Consider the following 20,726-nt stretch of genomic DNA (forward strand, 5'->3'; position numbering starts at 1 on the left):
CCACTTCTGGCCATTTTCTGTATATGTGGTGCTGAGGAATTGAACCCAGGGCCTCATGTATACGAGGCAAGCACTCTTGCCACTAGGCCATATTCCCAGCCCCTAGAAGATCTTGATTAGATCTTGAGGCCCTGAGCTCTTCCCTCTGAGTCAAATTCCCTTGATAAAAAAAAGGTAAGTAGTGATGAACTAAATGCACAGACCTCAGGCCCTGCCCCAAAGCCTTCTGTGGTACTGTGCTTAGCACACTCATTAACACCCATTCAGTTTACGTTTACCTGGGAAATTTTATTTTCCAAATTTCTCCACAACCTTCACACCGCCACAATCTATTTAAGCAGTCCAATTTCATATAACAAACCCTAACTACCTTTTATCTTCCCCCCCCCAAACAGCCAGCTTGACAGTTCTGTCAGCACAAGAACTTAATTTCTTAACATTTCTAAAAAAAAAAAAAAAAAAAGGTACCTAGTGTAGGTTTACAGCAGAGAAGAGACAGCCTCCAGGCGGATGTGTGCACCGTGTGGGAAATGGATGCATCTTGCCCGAGAATGAGGTGCCGGAGCTGTCACCAGGGCCAGGAGTGTCGGAGCCTCTGGGAGCAGGGGGCCTGGGTGGAGGGCAGCTCTGAGGGGAAGTGGAAGGCCGCTTTCTCACAAAGTGACGTTTCTCGCAAACAAAGCAACATCGCCTAACCATTTGAGCCCATTTCCTCAAATATTTAGCTTTTTAAAAACACTAGAGTTTCTGTATTTAATATTTTGTATTCAACAGTTAATTATATGTAGGAGCTTATTTTGCCATGTCTTATGCTCACTTTTTGGCCAGCTAACATGTTTTGTTTGTAATTTTCTTGGACATTTCTGGATCATTCTAGAATGGGTATAGAATAAACTTGCATTGATGTGTACAGGCTTTATGAATGTATATTATTTTGGTGTAATTCTTGAATGATTGTTTAGCTGAGAGAGTTCTTTGTTGACAGATGTTTTCTACCAAAATTTGGGGGTTTTACTCATTGTTTGCTTCTGAGACCGGTGCTGCTGATCTACTTGCCATCTGAGCGAAGGAAACCCACTCCCTTTCCATGTTACTGCAGTAACTCTGAGTGCAGACTGGTTTTCAGATATGCTACCTAGCACTTACATTGCCTATAGATCTACGTCCTCAGGGTGTGATCAAAACCTCAAAGCAGAAGTAACTATTTAACAAAAACTTCAGTTCTGGGCTGGGGATATAGCCTAGTGGCAAGAGTGCCTGCCTCGGATACACGAGGCCCTAGGTTCGATTCCCCAGCACCACATATACAGAAAACGGCCAGAAGCGGCGCTGTGGCTCAAGTGGCAGAGTGCTAGCCTTGAGCGGGAAGAAGCCAGGGACAGTGCTCAGGCCCTGAGTCCAAGGCCCAGGACTGGCCAAAAAAAAAAAAAAAAAAAAAACTTCAGTTCTGTAGAAGTTTGAATACAAGGGCATTATGCATCTGTAGATAGGCTCGTAAGAACGCTCTGAGATTTGGTAACTGAGCGAGTATGTTCAGGAGAGCTACGTGCAGATGAACTGGTCCCCAGGCCAGCGATTGCTGGGATGAGAGAATCAGCCTCCACGCTAGGATACTAGAGCAAGAGCAGAGTGACTCCAGATAGGTGCTCCTCAGGTCTTCCCTGGCTGTCTGCCCTCTGCCCACCTCTGCTCACTCCTGGGAGGCACAGTCCGAGGAAGGACTCAGAAGTCCTGAGGCGTCTCAGATTCCAGCGGCACTGTTTTCTGCTGGTGGCTATAGAGGCTTGTTTATGTTGTGAAAGTTCGTTGGGAGGTGTGCCCAAGGCCTGCATAGCTTTCCTAGGAATGTCATACACCAATACAAGAGTTCATTCTATACCCGTTCTTAGGAGAAAATATGGGTGAATTAATTTTATTCTCAGGCTAAGAAAACTTGTTTTTATTTACTAAGTGACTTCTGAAGTTATAAAAACCATAAACACAAGCATTGATAAATTCATTCATGGCATTAGAAGTCTCTAGATCAACAGGGAGACATCAGAAAGAAAAAAGTCAAGGCAAAAATGAGAGATGATGTTGCCAATTCTTAGTCCAAAGAAGATTACTATTCAGGATATATAATGTAACCAAGAATATATAAAAAATACTCATTATTAAGAAAAGTTAAAGACAGTAGATTTAAGTTAAGACATGACCAATAACTCAGAACGAAACAAATGGCCAACGAATATATAAAAGTTTGAGGGGTTGGTTCAAGAGATAAAGTGCCTACCTTCCAAGTGCAAGGCCCTGAATTGAAGCCCCAGTACTGCCAAAAAAGAAAGGAATGGCTGAGTGTGTGTGTGTGTGTGTGTATATATACACATATATATACATATATACACATATATACACATACATTTCCAGCTATTAGGAAAATACAATTTTATCCATAGTATCCACATTTGACTAGCAAAGCCTAGGAGTTCCCCATGTTGACGAGCTCATAAGCTCCACTGCTGGGAAGGGTCCAGTGGTGCCTTGGGGGGCCCCTAGGCGGTCCTGTGCAGGCCTGAGTTCTTTGTGCAAAGCCCCACAGTGCCTCTGGATCCCTAGAGAAGCCACGGGAGATGCATACTAGCACATCACGGCACGTCATGCATTATAGCTAAGCACTCGGAAGGCTAAGACAAGAGCATCCCAGGAACAATGGCAGTCTGTGCTCAGTTTCTTGTTCGGATTTTACGTGTAAGAATGGAGTAGGCAGTCACAGGGGAGCTTTAGTGCCCCCTGGAAGCAAGCAGAGGAAGTAGGGAATCATCGTGGCCCAGGGCTCCCTCATCCTCCAGGCAAGACCCCCTTCCGGTAGAACTCCGCAGCAACCAGGTGGGGTCCCCCCCCCACCATTAGGATGTGTAAATAAAGAAGTATCCCATAGGGATCTTTTCTGGAGCCTTAACGCCAGCAAAATTCACAATATTAAGGGAATCCGACCAATAACGATGACAGCTGTGGCCCCTTGTCCAGGCAGCACCCATGGAGCCCTGTAGCTGGGTCTGAGCAGGTGGGACTGTATTGCCGAGGCCCTGGTCTCCATTCCTGACAGATGCCTTTGCCACAGGGCGGCTCTAAGCCGGGCCAGCACCTTCCTCACGTGTTGAATGCTGGGCTTCATTCATGGGGGCGTCGTGGCGGGTGGCAAGTGCCGCAGTCAGCCCTTCCTAGGCAAGCTGCTGCTACTGGGAAGCTTCAGCTGAGGCAGCGACTTTTCTCCCGTCCTGTAGTACTTCTTCCATATTCAAAAGCGACGGATACTTTGCTGCACACTTGCCTTTGCTTCACAGCTGCACAAGTGAATAAGGCAGCTCTGGAGACAGTAAGCCTATTTTGAAAAGAGGATTGGGGGCTACCAGACCTCGATGCAGAAAATCGGCTTGGCTCCTTTTCTGGAGATTTTTTTTTTTTTTTTTTTTTTTTTTGGCCAGTCCTGGGCCTTGGACTCAGGGCCTGAGCACTGTCCCTGGCTTCTTCCCGCTCAAGGCTAGCACTCTGCCACTTGAGCCACAGCGCTGCTTCTGGCCGTTTTCTGTATATGTGGTGCTGGGGAATCGAACCTAGGGCCTCGTGTATCTGAGGCAGGCACTCTTGCCACTAGGCTATATCCCCAACCCTTTTCTGGAGATTTTGATGGCACGTGTGTGGAACATTTTAGAAGGAATGGTGGGTGCCTCTTCTCCCAACTCTCCCCTCCACAAGTTCACCTTTTGCAAGCTGTGGGGCAGATTTTTATTTTTATTATTATCATTTTTACTTTGTTAAAGTGGTAAGCAGAAGACGATGGCTCAGTCACCTCTGCCATGTCGCAGCACTAAGTGGGCACAGGGTCTCCCTGTCTCTGTGAGCTCCCCTGGCGGAGCTGACCAGCCCAGGCTGAGGGAACTGTGGTCGGAACAACCCCACATCCACCTGATGTTTCCCCTAGAAAAGTCTCCAAACCTACAGATCTTAAACCTAGGGCATGCCCAAGAAGATGCTGACAGCTGTTGCTTGCTGAGCCTTTGAGCCTCTGGCTGCTGCACCTCTTCTGGTATCTCTGAAGACTGGCCCACGTGTTTGACTCCTTGCCGTAAAATGATTTTGATACATCTGCTGTGGCCTCTTGGTGAGTGGAATGTATCTCACCCATTGGAACTTACACTTGGCCGAATGGCTTGTTAGGCCAATGGGATGTTAGCAGATAGGATGCTAGCAGGGCCAGTTCTGATTAGCTAGTGGGATATTGGATGGGGTGTCAGCAAGACGGAGGAGGTCCCGGTAGAGCGAGTCCTAGATGTTCTCCACCGTAGACTTGTCCTGTTCTTCCATGGGAAGCCATGATAGCCTGGTGTTTCCCAAAGAATGAGAGAACTGAATCTAAGTCTGGCCTAGCCCAGCCAAGATCAGATTTTAGTTTCCTGTAGATGCAGTGACAGTGGTCACGTTTGGTGATAACTTTGGGGGTGGTTTGTTATATAGGGGTATTATGGGAAGAGCCTACAAGTACAGGGTCACTTCACCCTCCACACTGTTCCTCACCGCTAACCCTTACAAATACCCCTGAGGTGCAAGGGTGGGCTTCATGGTCATTGAACTGCACCTTGGTAAAGACATAATGATGAATGAGGAAGACCCTTGGCGAGAACACCGTAAAGAATGGATCCACTGGCTCCTAGAGCCTCTGTGGAACGCACACCCCAGCACACTCTAACCTCAGGGCCTCTCCACAGCCCAGCACTCACCATTGGCTGGTCTGCAGTCAGGCCCATCCCAAGACTGGTCTGTCTGCTCCATGCATTTGCCTCCTCTGGACATTTCATACAAATGGAATCCTACAGGCTGCCTTCTTTCCATGTGGCTTTACTCATTTAGGGTAATGACACCGAGGCTCGGCCATGCTGTAGCAGGTTGTCTGGTTGCCGAATTGCATCTCCTGGTTAAAGACATGCTATTTTTTTTAAACTGCTCACGAGGAGACAGACATTTGAACTTTTCATAGTGGGGTTGGGAAATAATACGGCTACAAATACCCTCTTAGTTGGCATATATTTTTAGTTTTCCAAAGTGATTGTGCCATTACATACCTCTGTCAGTGAAGTGTGGGCTCTTGCTATTGCTCGCCCAGTTTGGAACTGTCTGTGCTCCTGGCAGCCATTTCCATGGTGTCTGCAGGCACTGCACTGGTTTCATTCTCCCTTGCGTGCTGGATGGTGGTGTCACCCACAAGTGTGTACTGGCCGTGTGTACATGTGCACATCTGGGTACAAGTCTGTACTGTGTTCAGTTTTCTTGATGCTCTTCTTTGAAGCTCCAGAGTTTTAAATTGGGATCGACGTCTGGTTTCTTTTTAATGATGAGGGCGTTCGTTAGGGGTCACGCGCAGTAACCCTCGGCACAGCCCCCATGCTTTCTTCTAGAAGCTTTATAATGGCTCGCCGTATTGGGCTGCTCGGCCACTTTTTCCTGTACTGTGGGAGAACAGCTACCTTGGCCCAAGCAGGCTTCCAAAACCCGGACCAGGGAAGGCCACGCATGACCATTCCTCAGTCCAGGCCTCAGCCCGGGAAGCTGGGTCCACCCAGGACCGGGTGAAGAGGCCCGGCCACGCCGGGGCCTCCCAGGCCGGCGGCCCGCAGACCGGCCAGGCCGCCGGGGCCCAAGCCGGTGGGCACCCCGAAGGCTCCGGAACCCGGGCGGCCGGGCCTCGCCACGCAGGTGCGCGTGCTCAGCGCCGCCACGCCCCCGGGCGGAGGCCGGCGTGGGCCCGCGCGGGGCGGGGCTCGGCGCCAGGCCCCGCCCCGCCCGCCTCGGGCCGCGCGCTCGGGCGCCCCCTGCAGCCGCAGGCCGGGAGGGCGCCCCGCCGGCCGCGCGCCGCCGCCGCCGCTCCCGGTCCCCGTCCCCGGCCGAGCGCGGAGTCGCGAAGTTTGAGGGCTCCCGGGCCGAGGGGCCGCAGCCCGCGGGCCGAGGAGACGGGAAGGCCCGGGACGCCGCCCGGGACGCCGCGCCCGGGCCCCCGGAGGCCCCCTCAGCCCGGTCGGGTCTCGGAGAAGGGCGCCGCGAGCGGGGCGGGCGGCCGCGTCCCCGGAGCCCGGCCTCTCGGGGCCTCCGGGGACGCGGCCGTGCTCTTTCCCCGCGGCCTCCGCGGTGCCGGGGGGGGGGGGGGGCGGGCCCGACGCGCCGCCCGCCGGTCCCCGCCACGCCCCTCCTCCCCTCCCTCCGCTCCGCTCGGCGCGCTCGGCTCCGCCCCACCCGGGCGGCGGTCCCCGCGAGCCCAGGCACCGCGCGGCGCTCGGCGGGCGCTGCGGGCTGCCCGCGCTCCGGCCCCGGCCCCGGCCCCCGCCCCGGCCCCCGCCCCGGCCCCCGCCCCGGCCCCCGCCCGCCTCCCTCCAGGCCCCACCGCGGGCCATGCTCGGGGCTGCGGCCGCGGCGCGCACCCCGGCTCGGCGATGAGGAGCGGCGCGGAGCGCAGGGGCAGCAGCGCCGCGGCGCCGCCCGGGTCGCCGCCCCCCGGCCGCGCGCGCCCCGCCGGCCCCGACGCGGCCCCGGCCCCGGCCCCGCCGCCGCCCGCCGCCAGCCAGCCCCGGGCCCGGGACGCGGGCGATGTCCGCGCGCAGCCGCGCCCCCTGTTCCCGTGGAGCAAGTGGAAGAAGAGGATGTCCATGTCGTCCATCTCGGCGGCCGCGGCGCGGAGGCCCGTGTTTGACGACCGCGAGGACGGTGAGTGCGGCCGCCCCGCGGGGCCTGCGGACCCCGCGCCCCGGCACCGCGGCCCGCGGGGGGTCACCGCCCCCGGGGCCGCGCCCGGGGGAGCCGGCGCGGCGGGCCCGGCCGGGGGGCGGCGAGGGTCGAGGGCCGCCGGCTTGCACTGGGTCAGGACTCTGCCCGCCGTCGCCCTGTTTCCGTGTTCTGCCCCGGGCCGCGCGCAGGCCCGGCCGGCCGGCACTGGGGATCTCAGGAGGCGCTGCCCCGGCCGCACGTGCAGAGTTTGTGAAGGGGGTACCCGCCCCACAGGTGGTGGGGGGCCCTGCCCTCCCCCCCCCCAGCACTCAGGGCCACAGCGTGCCCAGACCCATACGGTTGTGCTGTGAAACCAGGCCTGGCCTTTGTGCAAAGACTTGCCCTCCGAGGGAACTAGTTTATTCCGTGAAGCCACCCACCCTGGGGACAAGCCGGGAGTGACAGGTGACAGGCAGCTGACCCAGCCGGCACAGCTCCTGGGACCATGCTGCGTACCAGGGACCTCTGACCTCACCCCGGCGGGAGAGTGGTTGTGTGGCCCATGCCTTCCAGGTCCGATCATGAATTCACATGCAAACATATAGCTCTTTTCTACAAATGTCATGGAGATAATTTAAAATGGTACAATGATGACACACTTGATTTTTTTTGACATTTTCCTAAAATAGTTGAAATATGCATTTTCATTTGTAGGCAGCTTACAGAGAGATGATGGATCTTTATAATTTAGAGCAGAGCTCAGTTCCACAACCCCAGCTATTTATTTCAATAAATAATTTAAACATTATAGGAAATGTCACTTAACAGGACCTCAGTCCAGTCTTAGGCCTTCCTCACAGATAGCCATGGGGCTGGGCCAGCCAGGGGCTTCTGGGGCTCCCAGGAGCATGGTTACAAGAGAGGGGTCTGGCTGCGTCAGACCCAGTAGGTTCTGGGGTGGCCCATCACTGTGTGCTGGACTCAGGGACAGCATGGCTCCCTGGGGTGGATGTGTGGGGACTTTGTTGTTAACATCAATATTCAAAGCAAAAGAAGCCCAGAGTGAAACCATCAGGAGTTGATCAGCAGGCAGATCTGCCTGTGATGGGAGGAGGAAATGTTGGGGAACCACATCTGATTGCTTGGTGGCGTCAGTGTGGAGCCAGGGAGCTGTCGTGAAGGGGCTGCCGTCTATGGTTGAGGCACAGTTGTTCCACTTGTTCAGTGTGCTATGTCTAGGAACTCAAGGATGGCTAGGAAAGCGAAAAAGCACTGTGTGTTTATGGTGCTCGCAGCTGGATTTGAGAGTCACACGTGCCTCCTTCCTCCTCCTCACTGTCGCAGGGATGGACAGGAACCAACCGTTCTGGGCTCGTGTGAGGTGATGAATTGATGTTGGCACACAGGTATTTTTTTGTGATGCGTGACGGGCTCTGTTCGTCACTCCTGTCGCTAGGACTTTACGAGGCCAGCAGCAGAGAATGATCTCTGGGTGGGTGGCCACTTCGTTCCTCTTTTTTCTGTTTCACTGGCCGGGCACACACTGTTTGAAAGGCACAGCATGGGAGTGTGTGCAGCCTTCCGTGAATGTGAGGCCCGGCACTGGTTTCGATGGGAAGGGCGCAGAGGCGAAGGGAGGAAGGACGGCGTGCCAGCGGGGACCGAGGCCCCGAGGTCCCTCGGGCTTGGGGTGAAGTGTCTCCTCATTACTTCCCCACTGCTGTGAGGCCCACAGAGGCGGCCATGCCATGTTGGTGACTTGCATGTACGGGAACTGCACAGTTGCCATGGTAATGGGAGACCTCTGATGAATTTTTTAGATTAAAACACCTAATTAATATATCAAGTGTGGTATGCAGAGAAAAAAGGGGAAAAGAAAGAGGAGGGCAATTTAACAAAGTACCAGGTAAATTTCAACTGAAAAGTATGGTTATGCTATGAAAGACCTTAAATGTCCCCTGTGGTGTCGATCCTTGTGGAATCCAGAGCCGCGGGGCTTCCTTGGCAGATGTTGCGCACATGTGGAATTCTCTGCGCTTCTTCCTCACATCAAGGGTTCCATTTCCCTCTTGACCCTCGTATTCTCTACCCTTTTCCTTGAGGAATTCGTTTCAAGGGGGTGAACTTCCTGTGGACCATGCCTAGCCACAGCTACCTGCAGTTGGAGGACCCCTCACTTCTTGCTGCCTTCGTGTCGTGGCTGTGGTTCTTGGCCTTTCCCATGGACAGTCGTGGCCCTGGGCGGGGCCCTGGCCCATCTCAGGGCCATCGCTTGTCATCTCAGACTCCACAAGGTGTCTTAATGGGAGGCACCTTGTAAGAGCGCTGAGAAGTCTGCAGGGCTGCCGCCCTAGGGCAAATAGGGGCACCAGGGTGGAATGGGGGCTTCCAGTGCTCATCACTGCTTTTATTCTAAATTAATTTACTTTGTTGTTGTTATAGAGCTGGTGTACACAGGGATTAATTGCGTTTACGTGAGTCAGATAATGAGTACATTTCCTTTCCTGCAGTGTCTTCTCTTCCCTCACTCTCTCCCCGTCCCTCCCTCCCAGTCCCTCTCCACCCTCCAGTTGTATAGTTCACTTTCACCTATGTCCAGTGAGCTCCACTGCTGAAATATTCACCCTTTTCTCCCCAAATTTTGTACCCTCCTCCTCCCCTCCTGAAGGTATACATGTGAATATACTATACTTACGGCAAAGAAAAGAATCATCAAAAATAAGAATATAAAAAGTAAAAGATAAAAAAGCAGCAAAAAGAAGATCCCTGGTTTCCATATCTTGGAGTTTGTTTCACTATGTGTTTTATTTTATATAAAGAGGCATGTAGGCATTGCACCTTTGGTTTCTCTCCTAAGACTATCCTCTGTGTGTGAGTCTCTAGAATCCTGTATAATTTATCATATCCCAATGTATTTTAGATCTAATTTCTGCATATCAGAGAGAACATGCGCTGTCTCTCTGAGCTTGGCTTACCTCACTTGACATGATTTGTCGAGTTCCATTCATTTCCCGGAGAATGACATTACTTTATTCTTTCTGATGGCTGTGTAAAATTCCACCGTGTATGGGTTCCACATGTTTTGGATCCTTTCATCTGTGGTGGGGCATCTGGTCTGCTTTCATGTCTGGGCTATTGTGACTAGTGCGGCAATGCGTGTGGATGTAGGTGTCCTTATAGCGTCCTGGCGCATGGTGTTCAGGGTAGAGGTCCAAGGGTGGTATGGCTGGGTCATGGGGAAGATCTGTGTTTAGTTTTTGAGGAACCTCCAGACTGCCGTCTAGAGTCGTTGTGTTAGTTTTCGTTCCCGCCAACAGTGGAGTAGGGTTCCTTTTTCCTCACATCTCCACCAACATTTGTTGTTTGAATTCACAATGTGGGCCAGTCTAACTGGGGTGAGGTGGAATCTCAGTTGTTTTGACTTGCATATCCGTTATGGCCAGGGTTGATGGCATATCCTCGTGTGTTTCTTTGCCATTCTTACCTCTTCTTCTGAAAAGTCTCTCCTTAGCTCCTTTGCCCATTTATCATGACTGCTTTTTAAGTAAGTGTAAGAACCCTTTGTTGTCCAAGTATAAAAGCACCGCAGTGTATAAATTTGAAAGCATTTTATACTGTATGCCAAGATACCTGTACTGTGAGGTCTTGTCAGCCAACATCTGCCTGGTGTTCATCTCCCCAGCCTTCTAGGGAATCTCGCAATGCACTCACATTCACAGCCGTGGAAACGCACCTTCCTTTTTCACGGAATTGGGACTGTGTTCTAGATACCATTTTGTTGTAACCTGCTTTTTTATTTAGCAATCTGTCATCAATGTCATACAAGTCTAAAGCATCGATTGTTGGCTAAATTTATATCGGCAGTTCACTTGGGCTCGGTATTAGATTCAGTGGGTACTATTTAAAAATGCCCGGGCCCCTTCCTTATGAAATTGCCCTTGAGCTTTGGGGGAGGAGTTGGGATGGGTTATAGATGAAGCTTCTAATTCTTTTTTCTTTTCTCTCACTTTCTTTTCCTTCCTTTCCTCCCCCATTCCCTCCCTCCCTTCCTTTCTTCCGTCTTTGCTTCATTCCTTCGTTTATTCCTTCCTTCCTTTGTTCCTTCCTTCCTTTTCTTTTTTTCTTTTTTGTGTGTGTGTGTGTGCTGGTACCAGAGTTTGAACTCAGGATCTGGTGCTCATAGCTGGCGCTCTATCACTTGAGCCACACCTCCAGCATTTTTACTGGTTAATTTGAGGTAGAGTCTCATGGGCTTTTCTGCCCTGGCTGGCTTAAGACGGCGATCCTCATAGCTCCTCCCTCTGGGTAGCTGGGATTACAGGCCTGAGCCCCTGGTACCCAGTGCATCCTCCTGTGCTTCAGTTGAACGTCCAGAGTGGAGAATCCCTGCTCTGTACAGATCCTCTGAGTGGATTGAACTCCCCTGTTGACTTAATTTCCTACTGAAAGACACTGAGGCGTTTCCATTTTTAATATACTGTGGACTCTTTGTCCACGGAGGCCTTTGTTATTCACCCTGTGCACTTGGCATTGTTACCTTGGGATTTCTAGGAATGCCATCGCTAAGCCAAAGGGGTGTCCATGGACAGGGGCCGTGGGGCTGGCACACTGCGACAGGGTGGGGGCCGGTGAGCCCTCCGGAGCTGCTGCACAACACCCACTTCCCCTGGGACAGCCTCTGCTGTCAGGGGTGATGAGGCCCACCGGGCAGCAAGGAGCCTGGCGGTGGACAAGGCGCAATGAGTAAAGCAAGTGCAGGGAGACCCGCTTCAGATGGAGCTGGCCAGGGAAGGGAAGACCGGTTTCCACTTGCTTCAAGATCGCACCACATTTCTCCCCAGATTCTCACCAACTTGGGTTGTCAGCAGCCTCCCCCTCCCCCCTCTCCTGTCTTCTTTCCCTCCATCTTTTTCTTTTCTTTTCTTTCACCAATCTAAGAAATAACAAGATGACATTAACACTTGACTTTCTTTGATTACCAGAGAGACGAATACTCTTTTTCTATGTTTGTGTTTGGGGTACTTAACTTTTTGTGTGTCTTATTCTTTCTTTTTGCATGTGCGAGCTTATCATCTTTGCCCGTGTTTCCTGCTGGGATGGCTGCTGTCTTTTCTCTGAACTCTTCCTTAAGTATTAAGGCTTAACCTTTAGCAGCCTCCCACCCACATCTGCCGCTCATCTCTTCATGTTGCTAAATTTCCCCCTCTTTGGATGTGTCTAAATTTTTATTTTTAGCAGTACTGGGGTCCTCTGCCATTTGAGTCCTACCTCTAGCCCTTTTTGCTTTAGTTATTGTCACATAGGGTCTCAAATTTTTGCCAGCGCTGACTCTCCTTCTTTTGTTTCCTGGGTGGCTGGGATTACAGGTGTGAACCACCGTGGTTAGCCTAAGATTTGTTTAATTTTCGCATGGTCAGAATGATCAATATCTGCTTCCCATCAAGTGTCAGGCACAGTTAATGATCATTCATTTCATAAATTGCCATGTACTTTTTTTCTAGTGCTGTGATTTTACTTTTTAAAAATTGTCTTCAGTGGTTGTGTGGTTTTACTTTTTATATTGAAATTTTCAGTCTATTGGGAATCTCACAAAGTTTCATCTTGTAAGTTCTGCACTCATTTAACTTGAACATGTTTAAGATAGGTCCAAGGTTCAGTGTATTCCTTATTGTATGTGCTTGCTTTTAGGTTTCTGTTTGTCTTTTATTAGTGTTAGGTAGTGGTGGGGGTCTCACTTCACATGAGATCATGAGCACAAAGCATCTTGATCCGTGTCGCCCTCCCGTCATTGTCGCCCGTCTTTCCCTTCATCCTGCTGGGATCCTCGGGTCACATCGTTGTGTTTTTTCACATGTCTGTTGACTGTGACTGTATTTACCCCCTTCCTCTCTCCGTTCATCGATCCCCTCTCCCTTGACCTTACCTCTGCAGACGTTTTCCTCATAGTCATTTGTTAAGCTGTTCCTTAGTGTTTTTTACTTTTTGTTGTTGAGTGTGAATGGTACATTTAAAGCTGATCTTGTTTCACGCTGGTAACATGACATGAAGGGAAACTGTTTGTTAAATCACTCATCTTGCAGGGTGTGGTGGTGCACACCTGTAATCCCAGAACTAAGGAAGCTGAGACAGAGAATCAAAAGTTCAGGAGCATACTTGAGACATTGTCTCAAACCCAAACCAGTCAAAACAAAACTGTCCATCTTGAATACACCCACTGCTCTAAGTCCCTTGCAGTGCTTGAGGGCTGTGTGCACTTCTCTTGGGGTTCTGGGGAAAGGCATGTTACCTGTATCCAGTGGTCCCACTCTTCGTGATGGTCGTGCATCTCTGTCCTGGGAGTCACCCCTAGAGGTCTCGCGGCAGAGGCTGGCGCAGGGACCTGCCCAAGTGTTGGGTTGGCCCCGGTGTACTCAGAATCTGTCACCTCCTGACCTGAGCAAGGGTGGGAGCAGGGAGACGGGACCCTCTGGTTGACCCAGGCCTGTGCTGATTTCCTACTCCCTGGTGGGGAGCGGGGGAGCCTTAGTAGCTACAGAGCAAGAGGACCCTTGCGGCTGGTGGGCACTGGCTGTGCTGCCCCGGGGGGCAGGAGTTCGGGTTCAGGTGGGAAGCAGGCCTAGCCCCGGCCTCACGCCCAACCTGCCTGCATGCTTGCTCCTGGATCTCCCTGTTCTAGGCCCAGCACTACACGTCCAGCCCTCCCTGGAGCACTGCTGGCTTCCCGGCTGACAGGTGCCTCTGGAAGGGGCTTAGACCCACCATTGTACGTTTTTATGTGACAAGTGCCATCTCTGCGTGCCTATCCATCTGCTCGTGCATTTTACAGTGCTAAAAATAAGCCTGTTTGTGTTTTAAATTTTAACCATCCAACCTTCAGTTGAGAAGTAAAAGAATGCACTGTGGTGACTCTTGTCCAGGCCTCTCAGCTGATGAAGCCTGCAGAGACACCAAGGCGAGGAGACCAAGCAGTGGGAAAGCATGAGATCTAAACAGTTGGCTCCACCTGGCTCAGTTTCCCAACCTGTCACTGGGCCCGGGCTCTGTGGGCCTGGGGCCTTACAGTGAATCTCCACCTGCACCTTGGCAGTGCCAGTGCTGTGAGTCCACAGACACATAGCAAGAGCCCAGGAAGCATCAGTAAGTGTACAGCAGGTATACACAGCAGGCTTAGGAGTACACGGCAGGTGTACACAAGCTCAGGGAGTACATGGCAGGTGTACACAGTGAGCTCAAGGAGTACACAGCAGGTTTACACAGGTAGCATCTGAGAGTACATAGCAGGTATACACAGGGAACTCAGGGAGTACATGGAAGGAGTACACAGCAAGTGTACACAGGGAGCTGAGGGAGTACATGGCAGGTGTGCACAGCAGGTATACACGGAGCTTAGGGAGTACACAGCAGGTATACACGGAGCTGAGGGAGTACAGGGAAGGAGTACACAGCAAGTGTACATGGAGCTGAGGGAGTACATGGCAGTGTGCACAGCAGGTGTACACAGGGAGCTGAGGGAGTACATGGCAGTGTGCACAGCAGGTGTACACAGGGAGCTGAGGGAGTACATGGCAGTGTGCACAGCAGGTGTATACAGGGACCTGATGGACATGGCAGGTGTACACAGCAGGTGTACACAGGGAGCTGAGGGAGTACATGGCAGTGTGCACAGCAGGTGTACACAGGGAGCTGAGGGAGTACATGGCAGTGTGCACAGCAGGTGTACACAGGGAGCTGAGGGAGTACATGGCAGTGTGCACAGCAGGTGTACACAGGGAGCTGAGGGAGTACATGGCAGTGTGCACAGCAGGTGTACACAGGGACCTGATGGACATGGCAGGTGTACACAGCAGGTGTACACAGGGAGCTGAGGGAGTACATGGCAGTGTGCACAGCAGGTGTACACAGGGAGCTGAGGGAGTACATGGCAGTGTGCACAGCAGGTGTACACAGGGAGCTGAGGGAGTACATGGCAGTGTGCACAGCCGGTGTACACAGGAGCTCCATGAGCGCTGGCAGGAAGTAAGCCCCTGGGTCAGGGATTCCTGGACCTAGGTTGCTGAGTCGGCACAGTGGGCTTGCTGCCTGTCCCGACTCCACTGGACACTGGCTGGACAGAAGATGAAAACTGTCTGATGTAACCTGACACATGGCACTGTTGCCAGCCTGGCACTTGTTGCCAGGCATGAGACAGGCCTCACAGAATTGTAGTCAGTAGTCCTGGAGCTTGGACTCAGGGCCTGAGCACTGTCCCTGGCTTCCTTTGCTCAAGGCTTGTACTCTACCGCTTGAGCCACAGCGCCACTTCTGGCTTTTTCTGTTTATGTGGCTCAGAGGAATCAAACCCAGGGCTTCATGCATGCGAGGCAAGCACTGTACCACTAGGCCATATTCCCAGCCCTAGAACCTCTTTTTTTTTTTTTTTTTAACATGGTTTCTACTTCAGTTGGTCATCTCAGCCTTTTTATCAGGCAGATCCTTTTCCATGAGTACCCAAAATGTGATGGCACTCTTCATGGGCCTGGGTCCCCTGCCTCACAGCCAAATTTCACGTCTAAGTGGGCCTTGGCATTCCTCCAAAGCCCCATCCCAGCCATGGCTGCTGAGGGCCGCCAGCCTCTTGGTTTCTGGGTCTTTGTGGCGCAGAGCAGCAGGCTCACACCTGGGGGTGCTGGTTGGGTCTCTCCACCGTGCCAGGCAGGGCGCTGGAAGGAGGATCTGGGTCCCAGGGAAGGCTCCAGGCCCCTTGGAGCCTGCTAGTTCAGAAGCTAAGGGCTTGGGGCCCGTCCCGTCCCGTTTCCTACCTGTGGGGAAACTCAAGGCTACATTTGGCCTTAACAAAGGCCCAGGGCTTCTACCTGGGGCCATGGTGTGTTTCTGTGGCTCCCTTCCTCCCCTGTTTCCTTCTTCCCTCCTCCCCTCCTTCCCTCCTCCCTCTACTCTCTGTGCCAATATATGACAAAAGACTTCTCTCACCGAGCCCCGTGTTGGCAGTGGCTGCACACTGACTGGTCCTCTCGTCCATCTCCCAGGGGGGAGTCTGCTGTAGCTTGCCCAGGGTTCTCCCGCAGTTTCTCCTTCCTGATAAGAGTCTGGAGAATGTCTCTCCCCTAGAAGACACCCTGACTTTATGATCAGTATGATCAATATATGGGAGAAGCTGTTATCAGTACTACTGTTGCTCTCAACACACACACGCACACACACACACACACACACACACACACACACACACACACACACACACCCCAGAATGCTGCTGCACCAAAAAATAATTTTCCCATAGACTTGAAATCTGTTGTTTTAAAAACCAAGACAGCTGCAAAGATCAGCCTGACTGCGATGGGGACAGGCTCCGACGCGCACCGCGGCTGGCTATATCTAGCTGGGAGGCAGATTGCTCCCCCAGGTTTGTTCCCCGAGCATGACCCGGGAAGCCCACGGCTGTTCTCTAGCATGCTTCCTCCCGTCCGTGGAGGCCGGGTGGGAGCTGGTGTGAGGCCCGGATAGAGCGTGTGAAACCCCGGCTTGATGTTATTTAAGTTATGAAGCCACGAGATGGTGTAGGTGTCAGTGTCGCCCCCCAATTTATTAAAAATAGGAACCAAGCACATTCCATTTTCACAACGATTTTAAAAACTGACTTCGAAAGGTTTCTGAGCGTTCAGCATTCCCGTCAGCTCTTCGTGCTTCGAATGCGGAAGGCTTCGCTTGGGCGGCAGTGGAAGGTGAACGCCTTCGGGGTCGTGGCTCCTCTGTGGGTTCGCTGCCGGTGGGGTGGCTTGGGGTCTTGGTGTGGCCTTGTGTGTAAGGCTGTGAGGGTCAGTGCAGGGGTCTTGGGTGCCTCCTCTGGCCCCTCTGCCTCTCCCGGTGCCCAAGAGCACCGAGGCCTTTCTTCTGTCGTTTCTACACCTGAGCTCGGGGCTGGTGCTCCCAGCAGCCCACAGCATCAGGGTCCACGTACGGTACTTCTCCAACCAGGTGCTGTTTGTGTTCAAGGGACCGTCATTCCATTCCAGTGATCTTTTCCCCCCTGTTGGTAGTGGGGCTTGAACTCAGGGCCTGGGCACTGTCCCTGAGCTCTTTTGTTCAAAGCTAGCACTCTACTACTTTGAGCCAGCCATAGCGCCATTTCTGGTTTCTGAGTGGTTCATTGGAATAAGAGTCTCACGGGGACTTTTCTGCCCCAGCTGGCTTAGAACTGCAATCCTCAGATCTCAGCCTCCTGAGTAGCTAGGATCATAGTCATGAGCCACCGGCACCTGGCTCCACTTATCTTTTTCTGGTAATAAACTCTCCCCCAAACTTGGCAACTTAGCAACCATTTTTTAGCATGTCTTATGATTTCGTGGCCTGGGAATTTGCATAGGGCCCAGCAGGGACTGGTCCTTCTGGCCCAGGCAATGTCCAGATCTCTGAGGTGGCTTCTTCTTTCAGGTAGGTGAGGGCCCAGCCAGCATGGCTTAGGCAGGAGGCCGGGGAGCCTCCCAAAGTCAGGCCCCTGGCCTCGGTCTCTAATGTTGGCTGTTGATTCTAGAAGGGATGGGGCCATCAGGAACAGTCTAGAAGGGTGGCAGTCATCCCACCACACTTAGATCGCTGGTGATCTTCAGAATGGGCTGCTTGCTGCCTTCTGTCTGTTGACCCCGTGTGTCACAATTTCCTCTTGGTGGCATTGACTTGGGGCTATGCGGGACTCCAGTTCAGCCATGTCAGCCTCCTACCAGCTAGCATGCCCAGATCACAGCACCAGGCCCCCAAATGCCCACAGACAGGCAGGATCTTCATTGCACTGAGACTTGAAGAGCTGCTCCCGAATCAAGTCTTTCTACACCTTCCTGAGTTTGAAGAGCAAGGGGCTTGCCATGACTCGGTCCCCACTGGATGGGAACACTTCTCTGGGAAAGTCTTAGAAATCCTAGGTTCAGTTTTTTCCTGAGTTGCTACTGTGGGATCTACCCAGGGCTGTCCCGGGCTCTTGGTTGGTTGTTTTGCCCCATTTGTTCTTTTCCTTCTAAAAACCAAGCTCGTCTCACATTCCTGGAACCATACTTTACAAAGCTCTGGAGGCAGAAAAGACAATTGGTAAAGTTAGCACATGCCCGAGAGGAGGGAAAGAAGGAAAAGATGGAACAGAGAGGGAGACAAATGGGGAGCAGAGCAGGCCCCCAGGCCTGGGTGTGCCCTGCTCATGTGCAGGCTGGAGACATGCACCCGACGGTTGGGAACGCACGTGGATGAGCTGGGCACTGCCTTGGTGGGCCTTCTAGGGCTCTGGCTGCTGCCAGCCACAGCAGCTGAGGCCCAGGACTGGGAGGGCAGGGGTGGGCTGGCTGCCCCGTAATGCCGGGCAGCTGTGAGAGCCCCCGAGGCTCTGCAGGCTAAGGCGGTGCCTGGGGAGACAGCGTGTGAGCCCCGGCAAATCATCGGGGCCTGGGGCCTGTCCTGGAGCCCCTAGCAGATAGGACATTCTGGAAAACGGTGCCTGGCCGGTAACAGTCACCTGCCCATAAGCTAAGGCATGGGGTAGACACTGTGCTAGGCACAAGGGTGTGTGTGTGTGATTTTTACCACGAGATGATCATGATAAAAGTGGTTGTTGGGGAAGAATTCCGGAGGGGGCATGCCCCGTCCTTTGCCTCACTCCCCGGCCCTCCCTCTTGCCCCACGTTGCCCAGCCCGGCCTCTCCTCACCTGGCCACGGAAGCTGATAGGACCCCCTTGGGGCCCCGTTTCCCCACAGTGATTGGGCGCCTGGCTCACCTAGGACATTGGCCTTGTGCTACTGACCCAGCCTGATTATTAATAGTGTCCCCTTTCACTCAAAACAGTGTCCTGGTTTGGATGATAAATTATGTGTATCTCCTGCCCGGCTGCCACGCGCTGATCTTTTCTTCCTTTTTAGCTTTTTATTATGTAATGTGACAAGAAAAACATTAAGAATCCAGTATCTTACATAATCTTAGCACTAATGTAACAACTATTTTTGTTTATCATGTTACTGTCCAACCTACACTTGAATACACACACAATGTATGTATATACACACACACGCACACACACGCACATCTTTTGAAAAACTTTTTTCTAATAAGCTTGTTTTAGAGTATTTTAGATTTATAGGGATGCTATGGAGATGGTACCGTGAGTCTCCATATATTCCATACCCAGTTTTCTTTCATGCTAACATTTTATGTTAGTAAGGTACATTCGTAGCTAGGCATGGTGGCATACACCTGTAATCTCAGCACTCAGGAAGCAAAGATAAAGGATCCTAAGTTGGAGGTCAACCTGGATCACGTTGTGAGTTCTAGGCCAGCCTGGGTAAACAAACAAAAAATCCCATCCCAAACCAAGATCAAACAAAAAAAATCAAATAAAACAAACAAAAACTAAAAAAGAATCCTGCCAGTCCCACAAAACCCCCCAAATATGGTACTTATGTCATAAAATATCCCTCACCGACATTTGTTTGATTTTTCCTTGAGGGTTACTCTGGGTTACCGATTTTGAGGAGCAGGGTCACAGAGGCAAAGTGCTCTGTCATCACACTGAGTCCAGGGTCCGGCTGTTCCTGTGGATCTGCCTGCATTTGGAATTTGCTGGTGTAGATTTGTCCATTTTCTCTGTCTATTTTGTTATTTAATCCTTTTATAGCAGGATGGATGCGTGGGTATCTGCTTTGTCATTTGGGTTATAAGCCAATACTTAGTTAATTTGCTCCCGTCCTCAGTGAGTTCCTGGGCACTTTGGCGTGCGTCATCTGTGGTTCTCAACCATGTTCCTGCTTTATTGAGCTCCAGGAAAACTTTCCTCACCAAGCCCTAGAATCTTACATTTCTCCCGGGAGCCCTGGTTTCCTCACCAAGCCTTAGAATCTTATATTTCTCCCGGGAGCCCTGGTTTCCTCACCAAGCCTTAGAATCTTACATTTCTCCCCGGAGCCCTGGTTTCCTTTTTGAAGGAGAAGGTCCAGAAGACAAGGTCAGTGAACAGAGTTTTCTCCTTGCTCCTAGGGATGGGCTAGCCACATCCCTGGCTGGCTTAGGAGTCTACCTTCTCTTGTGGCTCTGTCCTTTCATCTGACTTCATTTTCATACACTTGCTCTGCGCAGGCGAGAGGGGCCAGGGTTGACTCTCCAGCTTGGGAAGCTGCCTGTCTCCTGACACCAGCCATCTCGGCTGGACGGGGACATACCCGGCCTCCACAGACCCTGGGAGCTGGCCTGGGGCCTCCAGCTGGGCTCTGGTGGTGTTCGCCACAGCACGGTCACAGAACACCCACACCAGAGTCTGCCACTCTGTGGCCAGGTGGACCAAGACAAGACCATTGCATCTGAACACAGAGAGAGAGAGCATGGGCCTAATATAAATGACGGGGCCCTCATGCTGTCTGATGCATGTGCTGCTGCTCACCTGCCACGACTTTAGGCTGACTTCCTTGCTTCTGCCTTCTGTGTCAGTTAAGATGCCCATTCTTAAGAGTATCCTACCTGATGATAGCATTGGTACCCCGAGTCCTCTTGAAGCTCACCTGCTGCAGACCTGCCTGTCCTTTCCAGCAGCCTCTTCCTGAAGTGCACAGCTTCCCCATCGTTTGTGCTCTTCCTTGCCAACAATGAGCCATGAACCTTATCCTGTTTGGTTGTAGGCCGTTTCTAGTGGCCCTGGGGGGCATTGAGCCTGTAACACAGCAAGTGTACCCCAGATATAGACCCAGCAAGATGTTCTTGGGTCCTCAAAGACACCCCTGGGAATGCCACCGTGGCTCTGCGTGTGGCACCAGGAGCAGCAATCCAAGGGCACTACCTGGACATGTGACTTCATGTGCGTTCACACAGCGGAATCCTCCCTAGTGATGGGACGAGCCACCCACTGCTACACAACGAGCCTCAGGCACGCTGCAGGGCAAGAGCCAGATGCGGGCGCGGGCTGCCGCGCTTCACTTGTGTGGGAGCACAGGGCAGAGACCGAGCTGCAGGACCTGGCCGTGTTTATGC

At 52.4% G+C, this 20,726-nt stretch overlaps 1 protein-coding gene across 1 annotated transcript in view; it reads left to right on the top strand.

The window, feature by feature from the left end:
- The first annotated feature begins 6,418 nt into the window (after positions 1-6,418).
- Positions 6,419-20,726, top strand: part of Stk32c (serine/threonine kinase 32C) — a 64,474-nt gene continuing 50,166 nt past the window's right edge. Inside the window, exon 1 of the mRNA XM_048334776.1 lies at positions 6,419-6,732. Coding sequence (XP_048190733.1) covers positions 6,462-6,732 — 271 coding nt within the window. The 5' untranslated portion in view covers positions 6,419-6,461. The remainder of the gene's footprint in view (positions 6,733-20,726) is intronic.

Source organism: Perognathus longimembris, chromosome 2, assembly GCF_023159225.1.
Source record: "Perognathus longimembris pacificus isolate PPM17 chromosome 2, ASM2315922v1, whole genome shotgun sequence".
Taxonomy (NCBI): domain Eukaryota; kingdom Metazoa; phylum Chordata; class Mammalia; order Rodentia; family Heteromyidae; genus Perognathus; species Perognathus longimembris.